Source organism: Protopterus annectens, chromosome 14.part0 (genome assembly GCF_019279795.1).
Source record: "Protopterus annectens isolate FY-2018-M chromosome 14.part0, PAN1.0, whole genome shotgun sequence".
NCBI lineage: Eukaryota > Metazoa > Chordata > Ceratodontiformes > Protopteridae > Protopterus > Protopterus annectens.
Window position 1 is genome coordinate 79,968,820 of NC_056748.1, and position 23,680 is coordinate 79,992,499.

The following is a 23,680-nucleotide window of genomic DNA, read 5'->3' on the forward strand; positions in this document are numbered from 1 at the left end:
AGTTTGCTGAAACAGGGTCGATGAATAAGCGTTCGCTTTTTAAGCATTCACTTATTTAATATAGACCCTTCTAGATGGTTAACCCATAACTCCTTCAGCACTTACTCGCACCTTCAGTCTTTCATTAATACACTTGCAACTTGATATTAGAATGCAGTTGTAATAAACATTAACTTGTGTAACTATGCATAATATTGCTTTTGAATACTGTTTTTGCTGGAGTCTTTGCTATTTTTTATGCTTTTATATAATTACAAAATATTGTAAGAAACAAAAGAGATATTGGCTTAACTAACACATGCTTAAAACAGATATATTTACATGATTTACATTTGTTGTTTTCTGACTTTTGCTGCACTTTAGATGAAAATAAAATACATTCATGTCAGTTTTGTGATGTCATGTCTTTTCTGCATTTAACTACTCTCATTTGATTTATATGCCCTAGAACTGTTTTATTTGAAATGGTTTTAAAATCACTATTTAAGTGCCTTGCTTTAACTGAATGAAAGTTTGTGCTGTGTACACTTAACCATTTTCTAAAGGTAGAATAGTACGTCGTAAATTATTTGTTATCAGCGTAGTTAACCTCTGTTGCTTTACCTATTTACTAACCAGATTATATTTGTCAGTATTCTGTTCTGCTGACTTTAAAGCTCTTATGCACTTTTGAAAAAGTGTTTGCATATGTTATCTGAACTTTTTGAACTCACTCTGACTGTGTCTTAGAAGTTTATTAAATCTTTCTGTCAGTTCACCATGAACTTCGTCTCTGTTCTTACCTGTTTTGTAATGTGCAGTGGTTTTATGCCACTTTTGTCTAGCAAGATGTGCAGAAGATTTTGTAAATAACTGACTTGACTGATATTGTAACTCTGAAATTAACATTTTACATGTGGTGACAGGACATAATGCATCTGGTTGTTTACCATTAGTTTTATGACATTGCACACAGAAAGCAGTTTCATATGATTTGCACAATAAATGTTTACTGTTATACCAGTGATGTTGCTGTTTAAGATACCCATCAAACATACATAAAGCATTGACATGAACTTTACCTAGTAAAGTACTACATGTGCTACAGTTATATTTATACCAATCTTTAAATTCTGACCATACACATGCTGGACTATTATTACTGTCTACCTGAAAGGTAGTCTTACACTTTACAGTTCTTTTGATTATGGCATCCATGCTGTAGAATGAGAAACAAAAATAGAATTACCAGTTTCTGTGTGGAAGGTGGCCACATCTTCTGTTGAGAAAGTGTGGAAAGTCCCTCGTTGATTTTCTGAAAAGGAGGTCAAACATAGCTAGCAGATTCAGTTGTGTGAATGTGCAGGACCTGTTGAATTTGCAGAGATGCACTGTTCTGCTACTGGATACTGTACAGAAGAAGGAGGCAAATGTTTGCACTGGAACGGAACCTACTCTCTGAATAAAATAAAAAAGAAACTGTAGCTGTCACAATAAGAAACCATTCAGTCCGTCAACTGTGGCTCACCATTGAAAAAATTATATGACCGTTTCCTGTTTGTTTCTCGCTGTTACTTGCATTTGCATGCATGCATACCACAGTTCATTTAACTATTTATTGTGATCAACTAGTCTTATTACTGTATTGTACTGAGTGTAATAAATACACAAAGATAACTGTTTCAGTTAATACACTTTACTTTCACATTTCCTTTTCAGATCTACAAGCATATAACATATGCTGTCAGCTCTCTATGGCAAATACCCAAAGCTTGTTTACACACACTTATTTTTATACCAAAAGGTCTGATATTTTTTCTCAGAGTCTGATGTGTAACAGTTCTTTCTTTGTCCTTTGTTCCCTTGTCCTTGCGTCTTTGTAGTTTAATGATTCATGGAAACTCAGTCTTGCATTATCTGAAACATGGTGTTCCAGCACTATCTGAAACTTGATGTTACATCTCTTTAGTTAATTGATGTCCTTCTAGCTGCCATCTGCGCAGTTATTTTTACAGACTTTGTTTCTCAATAACATACTCCTTTACATGGATGCCAAAAATCTAACTAAGCTATATATGCTTGCCAGCACTATTTTTTTGCATTTTCTACTACTTCTAAATTAACCCTTTATATTTCAATACATTTTTGCAGCTTTTATTCATGCTAATAATCATGCTAGTGAAAAGACAGTGAACTAATATTCTTTCATTAACAGTCTCTTTTATGGTTGTCTGATGTGGAAAAATATAATTAACATGCTGTTTTATTATGTTACAGCATTTTCATTTAATAATCAATACACTAATCCACTATGAACCTTTCAACCCCTGCTCAAGAAGGCAGAAAGAGAGCTAATAAATAAATGTATTTATTTATATGTGTTATTATTTATTACAGTGACAGTAAGAAGCCAATTAAAACAACTCAAAAATATTTTTTATCTATTGCCAAGCTACGGAAGGTGATGTTTTGGCCCCTAAACTGCCTGTTATATGCCTTTGTTTGAGCCAGTGGCAGTTCCAATGAACATGCTCTAAAGCTTTAAAAACTGGTAAATGGCATACCTTTCAAATGTCCAGATTTTCGCTTCATATTTTTAGTCTGTTCCTCATAAAATTTGTTGTTTTCTGGCAAATCATTCAGGATTGAAGTCAATAAATAATAATATGCATTTGAGTTACAGACTTCATATATTTCAGAAAATGCATGCTAACACAAGACCTGATATTTTAGCAACCTTTTAAGTTTATAAGAGCAGTATTAAAAATCTGTCCCTATTCTGGGGTCTTTGTCCCTCCATTATTCTAGGCTTTGTAAAGACGTCTTGCGCTAAGTGGTTGAAAGGTAAGGCCAATAGTCATATCCAAGCCAAAGATGTAACCCACATACCATAGGCTACTGCAAGAGGGATCACGTACAAAATCTATTGTTATGGTAAGATAACTTACATAACTGTACTTTCTCCTCATATAGTCATGACAGATTCTGTAGAACTGCCTATTTTTTATTTAATATAAATGACTGACTTATTTCATAAGGAAATGGGTAAAAAAGTGCAGAGATACCATTAACATATATTTCTGTTCACCACAGCAGATTTTCTCACTCTCTGACTGCATAATACACAGAAAGATTTTAAAATGTTAATATAAAAATGGCTTGGCCCATAGACATGCCTAGTAGAGTTTGGGTAAAAAAATAAAAAAATTATTCCATCAAGAAAAAAGTGTCATTTAACACATAAAGAAACAGGGAAGAATCAGTCTGAGAAACGAATGACCTTAACATGTGATGAGGTGGGGTTCACCCATAAAAGCCACAGCTGTATGTCTACCATCTTTTATTTTATACAGTACCCGATAGCTGTCATAATAAAGGATAATAAAGGTGAATAAAGTGATGGATACTATTTATTTTAAATGTACGATATGTATTTCTTGACAAGGTGCCAAACATTAGTTACAAAATAAACATAACTCATTTTATTATTATGGATATTTTTTTTTTTTTGGGATGGGGTACTATGAATAACCACATCTTGTTTAATTAAAACACAGTTATTAAACCCCAGAGTATCTAAAACTATTGGTAGGTCACTACTTAAAAAATGCAACTCTGCCAAGGTTGCCAAAGAAAAAGCATTTAAAGACAGACCCCTTTCCCTTAGCGCTGATTGTAGGTGACTCTGCAGTGGTTGTTGGTTACTTAGCGCACTAACTAGTTTCCTCAAATTCCTCTGCTGTTGACTTGCCAACCACTGTGAACTGGGAGGGGGGTCAGATATATCCTCTTCAGCTGTTCTAGTGTCCAATGTAGGCATGGGAGAACCATCCATTTTAGGTACTGAAGACACTCCCAGAGGGTCTTCATATGGTGGGCAGGGAAAAGGAACTCTTGCTCAGGATGACATCCCTTCTCCTTCTCAGTCTTCATCAAAAGATGTCGCTAGAAGGAAGACACAGAAGGTTAATCATTGTAAAAATAAAGAGATGATTTTTGTGGCAAAAATAATGGTATCACCCTAGCAAAGAGTTTGGTGCAAACTTTTAATCCAGGGTATCAAGTGCCTCATCCTTGTTCTTCTTCCTCTACTCCAAAGGAAGAGGATATTTGTTTAGATGAATCTGATGTAAATAGACACAGGGTTACTTCACCTAAATGTTCCATAGCCCACAACTCTGACTATTTAGACAGTGAACCTGACCTTGAACATATGCAGACTTTCTCCTTTTCTGAGACTGTCTTAAGACTTAAGGCTGTATTTGTTTGGGAACAGGTGGATGTTTTCCCTGAACTGAGTAGATATTATGATTTTTTTTTTGAATAAGAAGCCCCACAGTCTACACCAATTCCTCCTATTTTGTCAACCTCTAGGATGCTTTTAATGAAGAACTACATTGGTAGAAGGATCAGATGGTTCACAATCCAGGTATACATTTTTTCCCACCCTTCTCAACACAATCAGTATTGAGAAATTCCACAGATTATGCTTGTTAGCAGTTTCAAAGGGGGTAAAAGTGCAGGCTCTGTGGGACAGTTCAAACAGATCAATGCACATAAATATGGAATAAATGCTGACTGTGATCCATGACATGAAGTCTCTACATCATCTTTGGAACCCAGGTCACTTACAGATCATGACAGACAACACCATGGTTATGTGGTCCATAAACAAATGGGGGGGGTAGAGTAGGTCGTACCCTCTGTGCCAACTGGCAATGATGGCTTTGGAGTTAGCTCTTCAGCATTCCTTAACTCTTCAAGCTTCGTTCATTCTTTCTGAGGAAAACAGTGTCAGACAAGCTAAACAGATCCTGGACAGAGCCTCACCAACAGAAACACTTTGAAGAGGTCTTCCAGGAGTTGATCCAGATATGGGGAGCACATTAAGTAGATCTGTTTGCCTCCTTTCAAAACAAACAACTAAACAGAATCTGTTCCAGAACCCCCTGCAAGAAGGCCAGGAAAACAGTTGCTCTTTCATTCCCCTGGTTGGAGATGTTCCTTTATGTCTTTCCACCCTTTCCAATAATTCCCATGGTAATACTGAATATTCAGAAAGGCTCTCCAAAAATCACTGTGGTGACTTCCTTCTAACCAAGGTAGAACTGGATGGGGCAATTACCACAAGCTTCCTTACAGACTGGATCTGCTCAAACAGGACAAGGAGAATTTGACAGACCCTGGCATCAAACAACTTAAACTAACTGCCTGGATTATTCAATTTTAATACCTTGTAGGCACTTTTTTTCATGAGGATGTGCAGCAGGTACTAAAGGAGACAAGAAAGCCTACTACTACTAGAAAATCATATGTTAGCAAATGGAAAATATTTTCTGGTTGGCATCCAGCCAAGAACAGAGACCATCAGGGATTTTGTACCATTCTTTCTTAAATAAATGCATGAGTTACTATCTTCTGGCCTCTCTTACACTTCTGTTAAGCTAAATCTTAAGGGCATTTCTACATCTTAGCCGTCATTCTACTCTTTACCTTTTTTTGTCAAACAGTTTTTAAAAGGAAAATGAAAACCAAACAGCAACAAAACTCTGTGGCAGAAGACAACAGCAGTAATCCAAACAGCTTCAGTAAAGTCCAAACACCTTCAGTAAAATCCAAAATTGTTTATTGTGTAAGCGCTTTCGTAATGTTACACATTACTTCATCTTAGCCCTCATTCTACTCTTTATTTTTTTTTTGTCAACCAGTTTTTAAAAGGAGTTTTACACCTGAGACCTCCTCAAAGACATAATCCTCCTCCTTGGATTTCAACTTTACCTTTTCTTGAACTTGCATGTCAGGCTGGTTTAAAGTTCATTACCAAGAAACTGCTCTTCTTATTGTTTTGACATCTGTAAGATGAGTATTTGAGCTATAAAATCTCATGATGGGATAACCTGATTTTCTATAGAGACAGGGTCACTCTGAGCACAAATCACTCTTTCACGCTCAAGGTTGATTCAGAGTTTATGATGAATCAAGACATCAGTTTCCTTGTTTTCTATTCAAAACCTAAAAGCAAGGGAGAAAAGATTCTGCACACTCTGGATTTGCAGCTCAGGCACTATGTTGACAGAACTAAGTTCTTTAGGAAAGCTAACCAGCTCTTTGTTTCCTATTCTTGGGCTAAGAACCTTTACCTAAGCAGATTATATCCAAATGGTTGATATCTGCTATTGTGTTTTGTTACTGTCACTATGGATAATCCATTCCAGGCAGTATTAAGGCACATTCTACTAGGGCCTTAGCTTTACAATAGCATACTGGAAAGGGATGCACTCCAGAAATATTCTCGAGGCAGCAAGTAGTTCATCTGTCCATGCATTTATAAAGCACTACAAGCCGGATTCCTTTTCTGGATCCAGAGCAGGCTTTGCTAGGACTATTCTCCAGGAGCTGCTGGATTCTTATGCTTCCTCCTGCCTTGTTTGATAAGCCATGGTTGTCTACCCATAGGCTAATGCAGCAGTTAAGACTAATGAACACAGTACAGTTGTGTAAGTTGCACTTAAATTTAACATTAGATGTTTGAATTCTTCACTACTGTAGTAGCAGTGCCAACCCTCCACCCCCCCCTCTTGTCAGTAGTTCTTGTGGGATATTTATTGATGGTTGGTATCATCTGTATTTATATTATATTACATATTGTAATGGATTGTTGAAGGACAAGAAAGCCCTGAAGATTTTTAGTCAGTCTGGCTCTACTCCCTCTGAAATGGATTTAGCATATAAATAGCCAGAGTGACAGCATGGGAGGGGATGAAAACTTTGAGAAATTGGTTTCTGTATTATTGGCACAATACAACTGATAGGTTACTGCAGCAGTGAAGAATTCAAACATCTACTGTTATAGGTAAGTGACTCTTACACAACTGTAGTTTTTTTGCAAGGTGGCAAAGTAATTTGCATCTCGCAACATAGGGACAAGTCCTCGAGTCTTTGAACACTTGGAGAAGTGAGAAAGTGATAAAAACACAACACCCATCTTCTGTCTGTTCTCCAGGTCTAACTCCCATTACAAGATGATGGTGACTTTCCACTGACAATGTTCTGCTTCAGTCAACTGACTGGTGAGAATAGGTTTCGTGCCCCTCCCCCCTTCTGCTGCTGTCACCAACCTGTAAAGAAACCACAAATCCCCAGATTGATAAAACTGTTAAATATTATGATTTTCCCTTTCTATACAGTTTAGATGGACTTTGTGTTTGATACAGAGTGGTACTTTAGTAAAAAAAAATAGTTAATTGTTAGGTAGGTTACCTTTTTATTGTTAGGACCCATTTTATAAGATCATTAACATGGCTGTGAGGGAGTAAGAACTGAGATAATTATATACTTGGGTGCATTGCTGTTTGGTCTTCAGAATCTCATAGAACCATCTCCTAACGCTGTCTTATTGCTTACTTAGCACATATCCATCACAACACAGCAAAACTATAGCAGAATAAGTGGCAAACAATACTAAGCATTTGTATGCTATTCACATGTGACAAAGATTTAAGAAGCTCTTGTCACTGCATGGCACCTAGGAATCCCTAGTAGCATTCCACATACACGCCATTTTCACTTTTTAATCCAGCTGTAAGGCGGAATACCTCTTTAGTTACTACAGAAGTACTTACTACTAGTTTTTAAAATTGTTCTTCCTCTCCTGCCCTGTTTTGTTGTGTCCTATATAAGCTTCTTGTTTTCAGTCCATTTCACTGTTAAGAGATTAGTATTGTGCTGTGAAGCCTTATATTCACTGTTACTTCATATATTGATTTAAAATATATTGATTTAAAATATTTGTACAAATATATAAAGTCTAGATGGGACAGGGAGTGCTATATGGTCAGAAATGGTTTAGAATTCTGAGACTGTGGCTTCTCAGGAATATGACAAGGTATGTCTGTAGCAGAGCAGAGTAAGAAATAGAATTATGTTGTAGTCTTAGATGTCTATTTAGTTGATGTTTGCATACACGTCAGTTCTAGCATGCATTTGCTGATCTGTGTGGCCTAGTGGGCTAGTTCAGTAGGCTATAGTTGAAAGGGACCGGGGTTCGAATCATGGCAGGGGTGATTATTCAAGCAGAGCACCTCATTATCTCTTTTTATGCGCAACCTGGATAACTGGATGGGAAACAGAAAATACACCCCTGGGATTTCACCTGTGTCCCTGCTGGACAGGGGCATCAGGTGCTGACGTCTAAATATGGGCTAAACTCTTGGCTAGGCTTATAAGAGCCTTAAGTCCAATAGCCTAGTAACTTCCTATGATCCTATGATCTATAATATTAATTTGTGCAGCAATAATGGTTCAATATAAAGTTCACAAATAAAAGCAAAGGGGAGGACAGTGGTGAAATGAAGACAATACTATCTTGCTGGTTCCAAAATGATCGGTTGTTATACGTGTGAAATACAGAATGTGCACCTGGGTCTGTAATTTAGAACATATTACACACATAGGTTTTTGTGAAAGCATGCCCACACTGATGTCGTATATGCAGCAACAGAAATTGTCCAATTTACTGGGCTGCATTGATAGATTTATACACTACTGCCCCAAATTGTACACTACTGCCCCAAGTTGTTCTATAGTACCTTTTTGGATCACATCTACATTGAGGATGTTGTTGCTAGGTTTAAACATAACCTTGGGTGTCATTCTTTTGGCCAAACACAAGTGCTCAGCTGTACTAATTTGAATGCTATGTCTCAAAAAAAATATTCTTTCTGAATTTACCAGAGAAAGTAGAAAGGCAAATATTGATTTACACAGTAAAACAGGTATTTATTTACATTTCTCCTGAGTAATATATCTTGGAAATGATTATGTTAAGAAGTAAGGGGGTATGAGAAATATACAGACTTCTGATCACAATTTAGTGTATTTGAGACAGAATCTGATAATTTGGGGAGAATGGATGTGTTCTCCCAGTACAATGCTTGTTGAATGACCAAAAAATGAAAGTTCTTTGTACCTATTCATCATCTTATTTAAAATCACTTCCAGGGTCACATTTGACAATGAGTTAAAAAAATCTTGATCCTTTATTATTTTGACTTGTTGCCGTTAATGGTTGGAGAATTATCTCTCCACAAACTGTATATAACTGAATCACACCGTTGCATAATCTGAGCAGTTGTGTCTTTTCTGTTTATGGTTTCTGAAATGCAGATTGCATATTTTTAGTTTTTATTCATCTTTTTTCAGATGTTTGTACTTTATTGTATTTCAGCTGTTATAGAATGTATTTATGAGCTAAAAGCACTGAATGAAAATGTAACCACTGGTTTTGGAAATTGCATGCGGTTATGATAAAGCAGCACACTTAGAGGTGACACACATTAATTTCTTCATTTTTTAGTACACAGGTTGAAATCCAGCTTTTATTGTCTGTTTTCTAACTGCCTTGTCACTTGGGTCTGTCTGAAGACCTGTCAGTATCAGTCTTTCTGTGAACATCTGGGTTCATCATCATGACATCCTGAACTCTGGTGCTCTTCTTAGCATGTCATATTGTAGGTGAAGGGCTGGCTGGTTGGGACATTTCATTTTTGAAGTAGTCTACCAGAATGTCACTGGCAGTGTGCTGTGTTTGTGAAAGGGTTCTGGAATTGCAAGAATTTAAGTGTAATTGCAAGTAAATGTATACTAACTCCAAAACTGCTGTATCTACGAGTATTCCTTCTTCTTCAAGGTATCAAATAGTATATGTAAGTAGCAAGGTGTGGAAGATGCAACCCACACATCAGGGTAAGGCTGCAAAGGTCTTGACAGAAAAAGGCAAAAAACATTTTAAATATGTAGTAGTAGCTTTCAAAATTTGTTACTTGTTTTAAATCACACTCAAATGTTTATAGTTTTAGGACTTGCATTACTGAGTCTGAAACCTCCAGTTATGAACCACGTTGAGGTATACCAGAAAGTAGTGGTAGGCAGGCTGCTGCTGCAGTCACTCATGATGTATGTGTCAAATGCCTAAATGAAGAACTCCTTAAATCACAAATACAGTACAATTACAGATAGAAAAAAAGATACATGAAACCATTTAAGGGTTTACCATTTCATACATTTTAAATGACAAAAGCTAACTGTCCAAATGGAAATTATATACCTGTTCTAAGACACAGAATATACAGTTGTCTCATTATTGCTTTCAAAATTATAAAATTAATGATTTCTTTCTTTTCCTTCTTTAGTTTATTGCTGCCAACGATAAGCTCTGGTTTTGGCTAGAAGTGAATTCTGTCGTTGATTTCTTCACTGTCCCCCCAGTATTCGTGTCTGTATATTTAAGCAGAAGCTGGCTCGGTAAGTTGCTGTTATGTAGGTGAGGTCAACACACATTGCTGAGGACCTGTTTAAATGAAGGCGTTTCTGTAGTTTACTAGAAAAGTTTTTCTTAAATTCGATAAAATATAATACAAATTTTTTCATGATGATATAATAAAGTTGTAAAGTTCTTTAAGCTATTATGTTGTGACCTGTGTGTTTTCAGAGAAAATTAATTGTATTGAACTGTGACTAATGTATTAAATTAGTAGATCATATAGCAAGAAATTAATATAGTTATTGAATTCTCCAACAGAAATGTATTCACCTCATTCTCAAAGCTGTTGATATTGAATGGGAGTGGTCATGTTTCCGATGCCTGTATCTACTTTTCATTCATCATTTTGCATATAGCTGTACAGATTGCTTAGAGCAGAAGTTATGTTTATAGAGTCATGGAAGACAGACAATGGTGTTAAGTTTGAGATTAATTTCATTCCTCAGCTGCAGGCTATATCAGACTGTAACCTCAGATGTTTTATTTCCACCTACCTGTTAATCATTGAAACTGTCACTCTTTCTCTGGTGAGTATTTTCAACATTTGTGCTTGCCTGGTTTGAAATTTCTTGATCCAATGTTGTCATCTCCATCAGTCTCGATAGTTGAGTTATCTGCCATATTGTGGATCTGAGCTGGCAAAAAAACTTAAGAGGAGCTTTTCCAGTGCTCAGACTCCTCTGTCCCATAATCCCCTGCACAAGCAGAGTAACCCCAGACCTTATTTGCTGCTCTTCTTGCCAGATGAAATCTCCAGCACTCTGCTCATTATTAGAAAAATTCTGAGAAGTGTATTATTTTCTTTCTATATGGACAGTACATATTTACACGATCAGGACATGTTACTAGTTCTCTCTCTCTCTAGTTTTCCTGTTTCCAGTTATAAAAAAATTCTCCAGCTATCAGGTCTATGCAAATATTCAAACTTCCAAAATGTCGAATAACATATGGTCGAGACCATATGTTCGATATTTGGAAGTTCGAATAAATAATAAAAAAATAAAAAAAAAAAAAAGAAAGAAAAACATACACTAACAGTGTGAGCAGGGGGCAAGCCCCCCTTCACCCCCATACTTAAATAAACCAACTCCGAGACCGCACTTCAGTGCAGAAAAGGGAAATTCTCCCATTCTGCACTGTACGGCGCCATTAAAAGTCAACCTTCGAACACTTGAAATGGTGAACATATGGTCTCTACCATATAACGTTCGACATTTTAAGCATTCAAATAATTGACATAGACCCTCCAGCTCCTGCATCCCCTTTATTTACTGTGAAAGTTTCTTCTCTCTGTTGTATGAGCATCATCTATTGTGTAGCCATACAGAAGGCTTCAGGATTTAAGAAATACATTAAACGTTGGTCCAAAGTCTTCTGCCTCAGGACCCATATGTGTGTCTATTAGTTGGGCCCTGAACACATAAATGCTGAATGCGATATTTGTTCTTTGTTCAGCCAGTGGGCCTTATTGACAGGAAAAATAAGTCAATAAAATGTGTGGGCCTTCTCTCATCTTCTACTGAAGAATCGGCTGGACCTTCTTTGGATTTGCACCTCCTCTCAGACCCTAAAAGTGCTGAAAGAAAGACAGAAAGAGACCGACCTGAAGAAAAGTCTAAAGATAAAGGCTATAGCTGTAAAGGCAAAGAAAAAGAAAAGGAAGAGAACTTCAAATTCTCCTCCATAAGACCACCCTGTCTCTGAAAATTGTTAGATCCGTAAGGACATTCCTGACCTCAGCTCTAATCCTTTTGGATCCATTCCACTCCAGACCCTCTTTACCTTCCTCAGGTAACAATAGCATACCTCTCAGCTATCCAGATTTTCACAGAATGTCCAGATTTTTTCTTCATGTTTTTGGTCTGTTCCTAATAAAATTTGTAGTTTTCTGGCAAATCTCTGAGATGATTTGGGGATTAAAGTCACTAAATAATGACATGCATTTGAGTTTCAGACTTTATATCCTTCAGAAAATGCATGATAACATAAATACTGTTATTCTATCAACTTTTTACGTTTATAGTTCATAAGAGCAATGTTTAAAATGTGTCCCTATGTTTGAGCCTTTGTTCCCCCATTATGTAAGGCTTTGTCCAGATTTCTTGGACTAAGAGGTTGAGAGGTATGAACAATAATCATTTCGGATCATTTCCCAAAGAGAATTTTTTTACTGGGGTCTAGATCTTTCAAAATGGAGCTCTCAAGATATTTGACTTTGTGTCCTCCTTCAGCACCATCTGTCCAGTCCATTAGGTCCACCAGAAGAATTGTGGATATTGACTGAGATGAGAAGATGAGAGCCTGTGTGAAGGCCCAGACAGACATGGGAGACATTCCCTCACCCTGGTCTCTGAGGATAGAGAGCTAGTCCACCCTGTCCATTTGTTCTTGCTCCTAAACTGGCCCCTGCTTCATATCTAGTGGCTTTGGAAAAGAGGTTTGTCTGATAGTTTCTCTGTCAGTTTTGACAGCCTTCAGGTTTTTAATGTCATCTATTTCTCTGACCCACTTGACTCCAAAGTATTAGGAGCAGATGGTGTCACAGAGTCGAGAGATCATCACCAATGGCCAGGTGTTAGGTTTGACTCTGTCAGTTTCCTGGCCTTCCTTGGTTCCAGGTGCTTTTGTCTTTGACAGCCTGGCTCTAGTTTCAGCCTTGGATCTGGTCATGTCATCAGCTCTGGAGACTGTTCTTCTAGCCTTTTACATTGCTTTCAGTCCCAGATCAGAGATCACCTTCGTTAGTGTTTCTGGCTCCATCCTCAGCACTCAAGGCCTTTGAGAAGAGTTTGGCCTGACAGTCATCTCTGGAAGGGGATGCCTCTTTAACCTGGAATCCTATCCAGCTTCTCGATATACCTATGCCCTTTGGATCTCATCATCCTTCCCAGGTAGTACTTTAGATAGATATTTTCTGGTAAATTTAGTAAGTGTTGCTAAAGCCTAACATAAAAGTCTCTGAACTAATACCTCCTAGCTACAACATAATCAGACTAGACAGAAACCATAAGACATAAATGCTGAATGAGATATTTGTTCTTTGTTCAGCCAATGGGCCTTATTGACAGGAAAAATAAGTCAATAAAACTTGTGGGCCTTCTCTCATCTTCTACTGAAGAATCGACTGGACCTTCTTTGGATTTGCACCTCCTCTCAGACCCTAAAAGTGCTGAGAGACAGACAGAAAGAGACAAAGCTGAAGAAAAGTCTAAAGATAAAGGCATAAGACAGGTGGAGGCATAGCTTTACTCTACCCTGATCCCCATAACAACACACCATATACTAACTATACCCCTATTTTTTCTTCTGCTGAAATACTCATATCCTTCCTAAATGTTAACTATAGCAAATGAATTTGCATTGTTGTTCTCTACATCCCACCAGGACAAAATATTCCCATTCTAGAAGACATAGTGTCCTAGACCACCCATACCATTAAACAGGAGATGATTACTTTAGGAGACATCAACATAGATTGGCAAACTCTCGTATCACAACAGCCTATAAACAGTATCAACCTATACAGTTTTCCCAACTCATCGACTGCTCTACTAGATACAACAAACACTACACCAACCAATATAACTTAGACCGGATACTGGTATCACATCATTCTAACTTTACAGCCACCAGCACACTTCCAAATTCCCTAAGCGACCACCTACCAGCTTTTGTTACCAGAGCCAACACACACATACCAAAAACGCACCCTAAAATCTGTCTGCAACCTAAGCAACTTCACTAAAGAGAAGTTCAATGAACTACTCTATAAAACAAACTGGTTGCCACTCAAAACTTTGCCTTTAGATGAAGCAGTACTCTACTTCAATAACTGTTTCCTAAAATCACTTGATATACTAGTACCAATACATACTAAAAGAATTAAAAAGAACTCGGTCCCCTGGCTAACCAAAGAATATAAAAATTTTGTGAAAAAAAAGAGACGTGGTCTGGAGATACTGTAAATGTAGTAAAAGAGAATCACATCTAATACTTTTCAAACAGCTGCAAAACATAGTAAATAATAAAGATAAACAACTTTACTACACCCACTAACAACAGGAGCATAAGACCAATCAAAAAGAATTCTGATCTTCAGTCTGTAACCTACTTAAACCAGGTTCAAAAAAAGACCACAACCTATCATTTAACACCTGTTCAGCTTAAACTACCAATGTCTTCAACAGTCATTTTATAAAGTCCATAACTGATCTAATGATCACTACAACCCCCGATACCTGCCTTCCCTCCTCCTCCATCTCCTCCACACATAGCAGTGCCCCTTCAACCAGCCCTGACCTTCTACCCCTCAATGGCCCAAGAGCCCTTTCCATGAAATCAGTCACCTAGTCTCATATAAAGACTACTGCAAAAACGTAAGCCATGCTCTGCCTCTGCAGACACCTTCCCTCCTCTATACCTAAAATTAGCTGCTGACTGTATAGCTTACCCCATCAACAACTTGCTTAATAGATCCATATCAGAATCATCAGTGCCAAATATCTGAATATAATTCCCATTCACAAATGCAGCAACTCCACAGACCTTACAAAGTTCAGACCCATAGCCATACTTTCCCCCATCTCAAAAATACTAGAAATATGTATACATCTACAACATATGAAATACTTGCTATAAAACAACTTCTTTCAAATACGCAACATGGTTTCCGGAAAGGAAACAGCACATTAACAGCCTTCCTATCCTTTACTGAAACTGTAAACAAAGCTAGAGATTCAGGTAATATTGTATCTGCTCTATTTCTCGACCTTTCCAAAGCATTCAATACCATCTCACATTCCTTACTCCTGGGCAAGCTGTCTTACTTAGGCCTTACTCTTCCCACCCTACAATGGTTTGACAGCTACATAAAAGCTCGTATGCATCAATGAAATGGTGAAATGAAATCACTCCCTTTCTACCAAACCAAAATGGAGTCCCACAAGGGTCTATCCTTGGACCCTACTCTTCAACATATTTACAAGTAACCTTTGCAGTGTCTCTTCTGTTGGAACTCTGATTCAATACACAGATGATTTCACTATTACCTGCACTTCTCCCACACTACCCCATCTTCTCTGCATCACTCAACAGACATTTTCCACCTTTGAATCCTGGTTTACTAACCAGCAGCTCTTCCTTAATCCTAAAAAAAAACTAAACTAATTCTCTTCCAGTGCAAACATTGCCCTATCAACCTAAAATAGTTCAAAATGCACTCAGCCAACAACTTAACTATTGAAACAGTACACCACACACAATTACTAGATGTTAAAATCTGGCCTCCATGCTCAACAGTTTATTTATTTATTTTATTTTACATGTGGTTACCGGGATAGTCTGACTGGGCAAAAGTCCTTTTTCAGTAGAGGCCCGGGGAGAAAAGCTCCACATATAGTAAATATTAAGAATTACAAAAACATGGCAAATGATCAACGCTGTAAACTTTTTCATCCATGAAATCTAAGATAAGAACACAAGACTGTACATCAACCAGGAGAAATGTCCACTTATAACATAGATTAACATGTACAACTTTGGTAAGAACAGAATAACACTATACATTTAAATCAAGGCTAGGATTACAATAGTAACAGTTACATGTCAACCAAAATCAATGAAACTCTTTAGTCTGTTTATCCAAAAATAACATTCCAAATGTTCTGGTAATGACACAAATAAAGGAATACACAAATCTGTCTACCTGGAAGAGGTATTAGGGGATAAGAGTAGGAGAGAAGTATGAGGACAGAGACTAGCAAGACAGAGAGAAGTCAATAGTCAGAGAGTGAGGGAGGAAGGTTAATCATCGGTGAGCAAAAGTCAGAGAGTGAGGGAGGAAGGTTAATTCTGGGTGAGCAGATGGAGCTGGAACTAGACTACCTTGGGGTGTCACAGTTGCAAATCCAGTTTGCTTGAAGGTGTGTGTTAGTGATTTTTTTAAACTGAGTCACAGATGACTTGGCTGTTATATTAGTGGGTAAGGTGTTTTGCTATATAATTTGAATACAGGGAGGCTCCTGCAGAGTTGCTGGTTTTAGTGAATTAAAGGAGAGGTTTATTGTTGGAGAGTAGGACCCTAGTACAGGAATAGGAATGTATTAGATTTTGTAGTGCAGGGGTTTTATTAAGGTTTTATTAGGGTATTACAGCTTCTTGTAGGTAGGTAGGAGTTCAAGCCAGTTGAGTTGTTTAAGTGCTGAACAGTGGTGTGTTTGATGAGGGCTATTGGTGAAGAATTTTGCAATTTTGTTATAGCAGGCAGCAAGTTTAGTTAAATCAGACTTTCTAAGATTGGTGAGGATAGGGGAGGCATACAGAAGAGAAGAGATGAGATGTGCTTGTGCTATTTTAGTCCTGGTGTGGTGTTGTTTGTGAGGAATTGTTTATTTTTGTGTAGTGTCCCCAATTTTTATGAACTTTCTTTATGGTGAGTGAAATGTGGATATCAAATTTCATGTTGCAGTCTATTTCTACTCCTAGAAGTTTGGTTTGACTGACAGGAGAGATAGTCATTTGTTATTAAAAATGATAGTAAATGAGGATAAGGAAGTGGAGTGACTGGCAGGATGGAATATGAGAAGTTTTGTGTTTTTGGGGTTGAGTAATAACTGAGAGTTGATAAGCCATTCTTCAACAGAAAGGAAAGAGGATTGTGTTAATAATTGTAGTTCTTGGAGAGAGATAGGAATGATTAGTGTTGTGTCATCAGCATATTGGATGACTGAGGCATTTAGAGTAGAGGAATGGAGGTTGTTAGTGAAGATAGAGAAAAGTAAAGGACCAAGGATGGAGCCCTAAGAAACACCCAGTATTACTGGTAGTAAAGGGGAGAGTTCTTCCCTCCACTGTACAACTTGCTGTCTACCTGTTAAATAGCTTTGAAACCAGGTTATGGCAGGTTTACTGAGATTCAGTTCTGAGAGGGAATTGATGAGTTTGTTGTGGTTAACCATATCAAATGCCTTAGATAGGTCAAGAAGGATAGCCGAGACATAGTTGCCATTATTTCTGTGGTTGTTTATTGCGTGAGTAAAAGACATAAGGGTTGTTGTGATGCTGTGATGGGGCCTGAAGCCATGATGAGTGTCTGTAAGAAGGTTATTGATGGTGAGGTATTCCATGAGTTGTGAGTGTATACACCTCACCAGTATTTTGGACAGAGGTGATACTATTGCTATAGGCCAATAGTTTAACTCCTTAGTTACCCCTTTGTGGAGTGGTAGAATGTGAGAAATTTTCCAAATCTTAGGAACTACATTTTCAGATATTGAACGTCTGATAAGTATGGAGACAGGTTATGCAATGGTATCAGCAGCTATTTTCAAACATTCAGCTGGAAGTTTATTGGCAGCTAGGGTGGTGGGTTTCAGTTTCTTAAGAAGTTTCTTAATTGTGTCAGTAGAGACAGGATGGAAGCTAAAGGTATTGTTTGTTGCATGGTAGTTTGGAGATAAACAGTTTTGAGAGTTAGCAAGGGTCAGTATGGACTCTGTGAAGATTTTGTTGAAGACAGTAGGAACATTGAGTGAGGTATCAGTTAATGTTGCTGGGGGGGTACTTGCTTTTCCAGGAAGGAGAATGTTGTTAATCGTTGTCCAGAATTTTTTTGGGTCATTTTGATATTTAGTTTGTATATTGTGGTAGTAGGTAATTTTGTCTGTTTTCACACACTTCTTTGACTTGTTACGGAGTTCCAGGTAAGTCTGTTTATCTGTATGTGATCCAGTTTTGTGCCACTGATCTCAGGCTTTATCTCTGGATTTCAGCAAAGATCTAGTCTCCTTGCTCATCCCGGGAGCATAGTTAGACTTGACTCTAATATTTCTAGTAGGAGCCTGGGAGTTTAAGATATCTAGGAAGGTTGAGTTGAAATATCGAACAGCTTTGTCAAGGTTAAGATTCTTGAGAGTCCAGGTACATTGCTTTAGTGCATTAATAAAGCGATAAGTTTTTTTGTTTCTTATTACCTGGTAGTTGGTGGGCTTTTCCTGATATGTGTGATGTCTTATTACAAATGTAGGCAAGTGGTCACTTATAATATCAGAGAGGCATCCTGACTGACAGATGAGAGTGGGTCTGTTTGTCAGGATCCAGTCGAGTAGTGACTGTCTTTTGGTGGTTTTGTCAATTCTTGTGGGAGACTGGATAAGCTGAGAATATCCTTGGAGGTTGATGAAATTGCTGGGTGAGCTTGAGTTACGAGTTATCCAGTCAATGTTGAGGTTCCCCAAGATGAAGGTTTCATTTTGGAGGAACTCTGAGGCCCAGTCAAGTAGGGTCTCCAGTATTGGTATATTTTTGCTGGGTGGTGTGTAGCAACCAGTTATGTAGATACCCTTATTGGGGTTAATTTTTAGTTTTGCTATTATTGTTTTGGCATTGCCTAATAAGGGTGTATGTGTGTGTATGCCCAGCTTTTCTACATTTAGCAGATTTTTAAATGATGAAGCCACACCACCTCCTTTTTTAGCTGTTCTATCATTACGTAGAATGTCATAGCCAGGTCCTAAGATTTCATTATTGAGAATGTCAGGTTTAAGCCATGTTTCCGTTAATAAAACTATATCTGGGGAATATAGGGAAAGGTTAGCATAAAGGTCATGGATTTTATTGGTTACGCTTCTGACATTCATATTTAGTATGAGCAGGTCATTAGCTGTTCTTGGAAGGAAGGATGTGTTATGTAAAGGGTTAGGGTTACTTATGGGGGTATGGTTATCAATTGGACCGGGATTGGGGTGCAAGTCTCCACTTAGAGATAGTCTGGCTGCAATGTCTACTTTGATTTTTTATAAGGTTAGCTATGTGTTCTTCTTCTTCTTTCAGCTTTATCCCGGTTAGGGGTCGCCACAGCGGATCACCTGTCTGCTCATGATTGGCAGTGGAGTTTTACGGTGTCGAGTTGCCAGCCCGGCACCCAACCTTCCACAGAAGGTACACACACGCACGCACTCGCTCACTCCTAGGGCCAATTTAGAGTGTCCAATCCACCTACAGCATGTCTTTGGGATGTGGGAGGAAACCGGAGCACCCGGAGGAAACCCACACAACCACAGAGAGGACATGCAGACTCCGTACAGAAGGCACCCCAGCTGAGGATCGAACCGGAGAACCTCTTGCTGTGAGGCGGCAACGCTAACCGCTGCACCACCGCGGCCGCCCCATAAGGTTAGCTATGTACTTGTCATATTTAGTGGATATTTATTGGTGTGGTGGCAGGGTAATATAGGTTTAAGGGTAAGGGGATAGATGTTAGTTTGTAGGTTTGATGGGATGATGGAAAAGAAGAAGGATGTTGGTGTTGTGGCGTGAGTGGTTGAGGAGGAATGATGTGTAGTAAGCTGGGAAGATTGGTATGTTATGAAGTAATGTGTGCAAGTAGTTTAAGGGTTGTTAGAAGGACTGATTGAGTGTAAATATTTAGGTAGAGGATGTTAGAAAAGAAAATAGATATGATATTTCTTGAGCTTGTAGAAATATAAAAAACAAAATATCAAAAAAGACACCAGAAACTTGGTATACTCTACAGAAACAAGCACTACCTAAACACATCAACCAGGATTACTCTTGCCAAAACTTTCCTACTGCCATCCCTTCTTTATGGTGCTACTATACTCTCTAATTTACAGGTCACCATTAGATCCAACATGGAATAGTGCTATAACAATGTGGCCAAGTTTGCCTCAAACAACAAAACTAGTATATGTGCACATCCTTACAAACACTAAACTGGCTAGAATTTCCCAACAAACTACTGCTTGTGCATCTCCTAGCACTACATCACATAATCCACAATCCCCTAGCTTTCCCATCTTTGAACAACATTATTAAACCCTACAACCCAAACATAAACCTAAGGTCTGAAGTTAAGAAACTTCTCACTATCTTCAAACTCTCTAAAATTTCAGGGCAAAGCCTATACTCACACTGTTGCTAAAGCATGGAACTCACTCCCACTACCTACAAGAAGTATTACTAACCTAGTAGCTTTCACAACCTGTCTACAACAGCACCTAAACAACTCATGGCTGTGCCCATGCTCTACTCCCAGCTAATCTCTCACCTCTCTCTTCATTCTATCTCTCTTCATTCTATCCTCACTCATCTTAAGACCCTTTACCCTCTCCCTAAACTCTCTCCCCACTCCTTTCCTGCTATCATTCTACCCTCTTACTCGCTTATATCCTTTCTCCTCTACTAACCATACAGAGAGAAAGAAAGAAAGAAAAAAAAAGAGACACTATCTTGTACATCCATGTTAGTTTATCTTTATTTTATTTGTGATGTGTTGTAGTTCCTATACTGTTGGTACATCTATGTCATTTTAGTTTACTATCATATAGTCAACACTCACAAGAAAGAACCAATTGAAATGTCGACTAAAAGGTTAAACATGTAATGTTAACAAGGTCAGAATGTCGCAAACACACCTCCGTTTGCGAATTCGACCTTTCTTGACATTCGTGTAATGCAGTCCTACACTACACAAGACATAACATGATGATTTTGCAGTGGGGCAAGCCACCCTGCACCCCGAGTGGGGGGCACATCCCCCCACACCCCCTACAAAATATATATTACAACTCCGAGATCGCACTACAGTGGGGAAAAGGGTAAATTTCCCAATCCCCACTGTACTGCAATCTCTAGTTAAAAGACCAACCTCATCTGTGTGAATCCACTGAGCATTTACTGAAAAGGGACTCGCACAACTGAAGGATTGGTAACACGGGTCGGCCAACCATTATTCGACAAACTTCCCTCAGCATTTTAAATGTAATCCTGTCATTTTACCTTGTCTCATTTGTGATTTTGTATTAGTTCTAAATATTTTTGTACATTACAGTATGTAATTGGAGCTTTTCTATCCGGGTCTCCACTGAAAATTGGTTCTTCTGACCCATTCGGACCACCCCTGTAAACAAATGACAGTAATAAATAAATAGTTTATATTATTAATATAAAGTAATAACTTCTCACTTTTTTCATGGATCATAGAGATATTTTCAAGTAAATTTAATAAGAGTTGGTAGTGTTTGCTATTAATATAGAGTAGTAGCTTGAGTTTAGTATGGGTATATTAACTGTGTGTGTGTGTGTGTGTGTGTGTGTGTGTGTGTGTGTGTGTGTGTGTGTGTGTGTGTGTGTGTGTGTGTGTGTGTGTGTGTGTCTGTGAGAGAGAAATAGTAATTTGATGTCAATTTTCATTCATTCCTCAACATGTGGGCTTGGATTTCTTGGATCTGACTCAGCCACTTTTTACAGCTTGTGGCCTACTGCAAACTCTCTAGCTCCTCCCTTACCTATAATGCAATAGTTCCCCACCATACCTTAGATCTTGCTTGCCACCTTTGCGTGTGGACATGGTCGCTGTCAGCTCTTGAGCTTTATAGTGAGTTAAAAAGTTTTTCCATTCTTAATATCTTTATATCTTAATATATTTTTCTGATATCTGTTAGTATCCTTTTATAAAATCCCGTAACACTATGCATTTCTCTAGTGTATCTAGATACCATTGTTGGTAGTAAATTTTTCCCTATCTGTCCCTTTTTACCATTTACGGAAATCTTCCCTGCCATTGTTGGTAGTTTTTCCCTTTCCTTCGTTCTTCTTCTTACTTAAATAAAAAAAAAAAAAAATCTATACAGCCTTACTGTGAATATGCTGAAAAAACTTTCAGATTCAAAAAGTGCAACGAGTGTAGGCACAAGATTCCCTTGTCTGACATCCATGGCTCTTGCTTGTATTGTCTGGACCCTACCCATTTGGAAGTACTTTGTGAGATTTGTAAGTCATTTAATCCTAAGGCTTTAGTGGATAGGAAAAACAAGTTGATTTTGAAGGGACTTCTTCCAACAAGTTCTTTTCTGAATCACTGGCTGGAGTTCGTCCCTCCAAAGCAGGCCGGAAAGAGTCGAGGAAATGACTTGCTGAACTTCTGGATCCTCCACTTCTCTTTCTTCTGATCCAAACAAGGAACCAATCCAGAAGGTCTCAAAATGGTTGGAGCTGAAGCCCAAATCCTTGGATCTGACTGCTTCAGACATTAGGTCTGGCTCCTCGAGTCCGGTTTTCATGCAGCTGAAACAGCTCCCCCAGACCCATTATGCATTCTCTCTGGATGCGGTCCCCTCTTAGCTACCTTCCCCTTTTTAGAGAGGTGCTATCAGTCAAGATCACCCTCCTTAGCTTTTTTTCCCATTCTTCCAGGAATCTTACAAAGGCAAAGGCAAATGTGGATAGAATGATGAAGAAGTTTCTCTTGGCACAGATACAGATGGGAATTCACCCGGCTCCTACCCCTTTGGGTCAGGAGAGCTTCACCAGCATTATTCCACTATCTTGGCTCCTTCTCCAATCTCTCCTTTGGTTTCAGAGCCCTTGGATTTGAACCTTCCCAGACTGTCTGTTTCGGATGCAAGTATGGTGGTGTCTTGTCAGAGCCAGACTACTCTCACAGCAGAAGCTCTGTTGTCAGCTCCGAGGTGCTAGAGTTGACTCCAAAGTGGTTGGAGCCTTCTGTGCCCATCAGAGCTTCGGCATTGAATATCTTGTCTCCAGCTTCTGCCTCGGGTGACCTGTCTTCAGGGAGTCAATGGTCCAGAAGCATGCCTTCTTGACTCCATCGGCTTCCTTTTCCCTGGGGCATTCTGCCTTTGAGGTAGTAGAGAGAGTATTCTTTTCCAGAATTCAGGCAGTTCCTTCCCCCTTGGATTGTCAGTCTGGTTCCCAGATGTCTTTGTGTCATGAGCCTCATCACTCTACCATACAGGGACAGTCAGCCCAAAGACTTCAGCCACCCAACAGGGTATCCTTATTTCTTCCAATACTTCTCTGGAGCACCCCACCAAGGAAGTCCCTAGGAACAGAAAGTGCAAGAGGAGGCACTTAGGATCATAGGATCATAGGAGGTTACTAAGCTATCGACCCAAACATAATTTCAAGCCTAGCCGTTTCATCCTATGTAATGCCATAGATACTCTAGTCAATACCCAAGAATATATTTATTAATGACTGCCCATTGTCCAGGAGGGTGGTGCATGCTTAAACGTCCTTCAGGAGTCAATCACAGAAGATACTGATTTTGATGAAGGGGAATGGTCCACAAGATCACCACCTGATGGCATCTGCTTTGGAGACACTTTGGAGATCCTTAAGCAAAGGGGTGGCTGGTCTACCAATAACTCTTCCCAAGAGGAATTGGTATTCCTGGAGGTAATTGGGTGTGGCCCATCTACTTCCTGGGTGACTCCGCCAACTAAAAAACTCATTGAGTTGATCTCTTGATGGGCAAGGAAGGAACCCTATTCTCTTGAGCTGATCCTCAAGAGACCACCTATGATCCTGGACCACCCAAGGAAGAAGAGTTTTGGAGCA

General features: G+C 38.6%; 1 protein-coding gene across 10 annotated transcripts in view; it reads left to right on the forward strand.

The window, feature by feature from the left end:
• The window catches only part of KCNMA1 (potassium calcium-activated channel subfamily M alpha 1), a 4,085,072-nt gene that overhangs the window by 909,985 nt on the left and 3,151,407 nt on the right, over positions 1-23,680 (forward strand). For all 10 annotated transcript variants that reach the window (XM_044055788.1, XM_044055796.1, XM_044055806.1 and 7 more), the window contains exon 3: positions 10,170-10,281. In XM_044055788.1, coding sequence (XP_043911723.1) covers positions 10,170-10,281 — 112 coding nt within the window. The remainder of the gene's footprint in view (positions 1-10,169; positions 10,282-23,680) is intronic.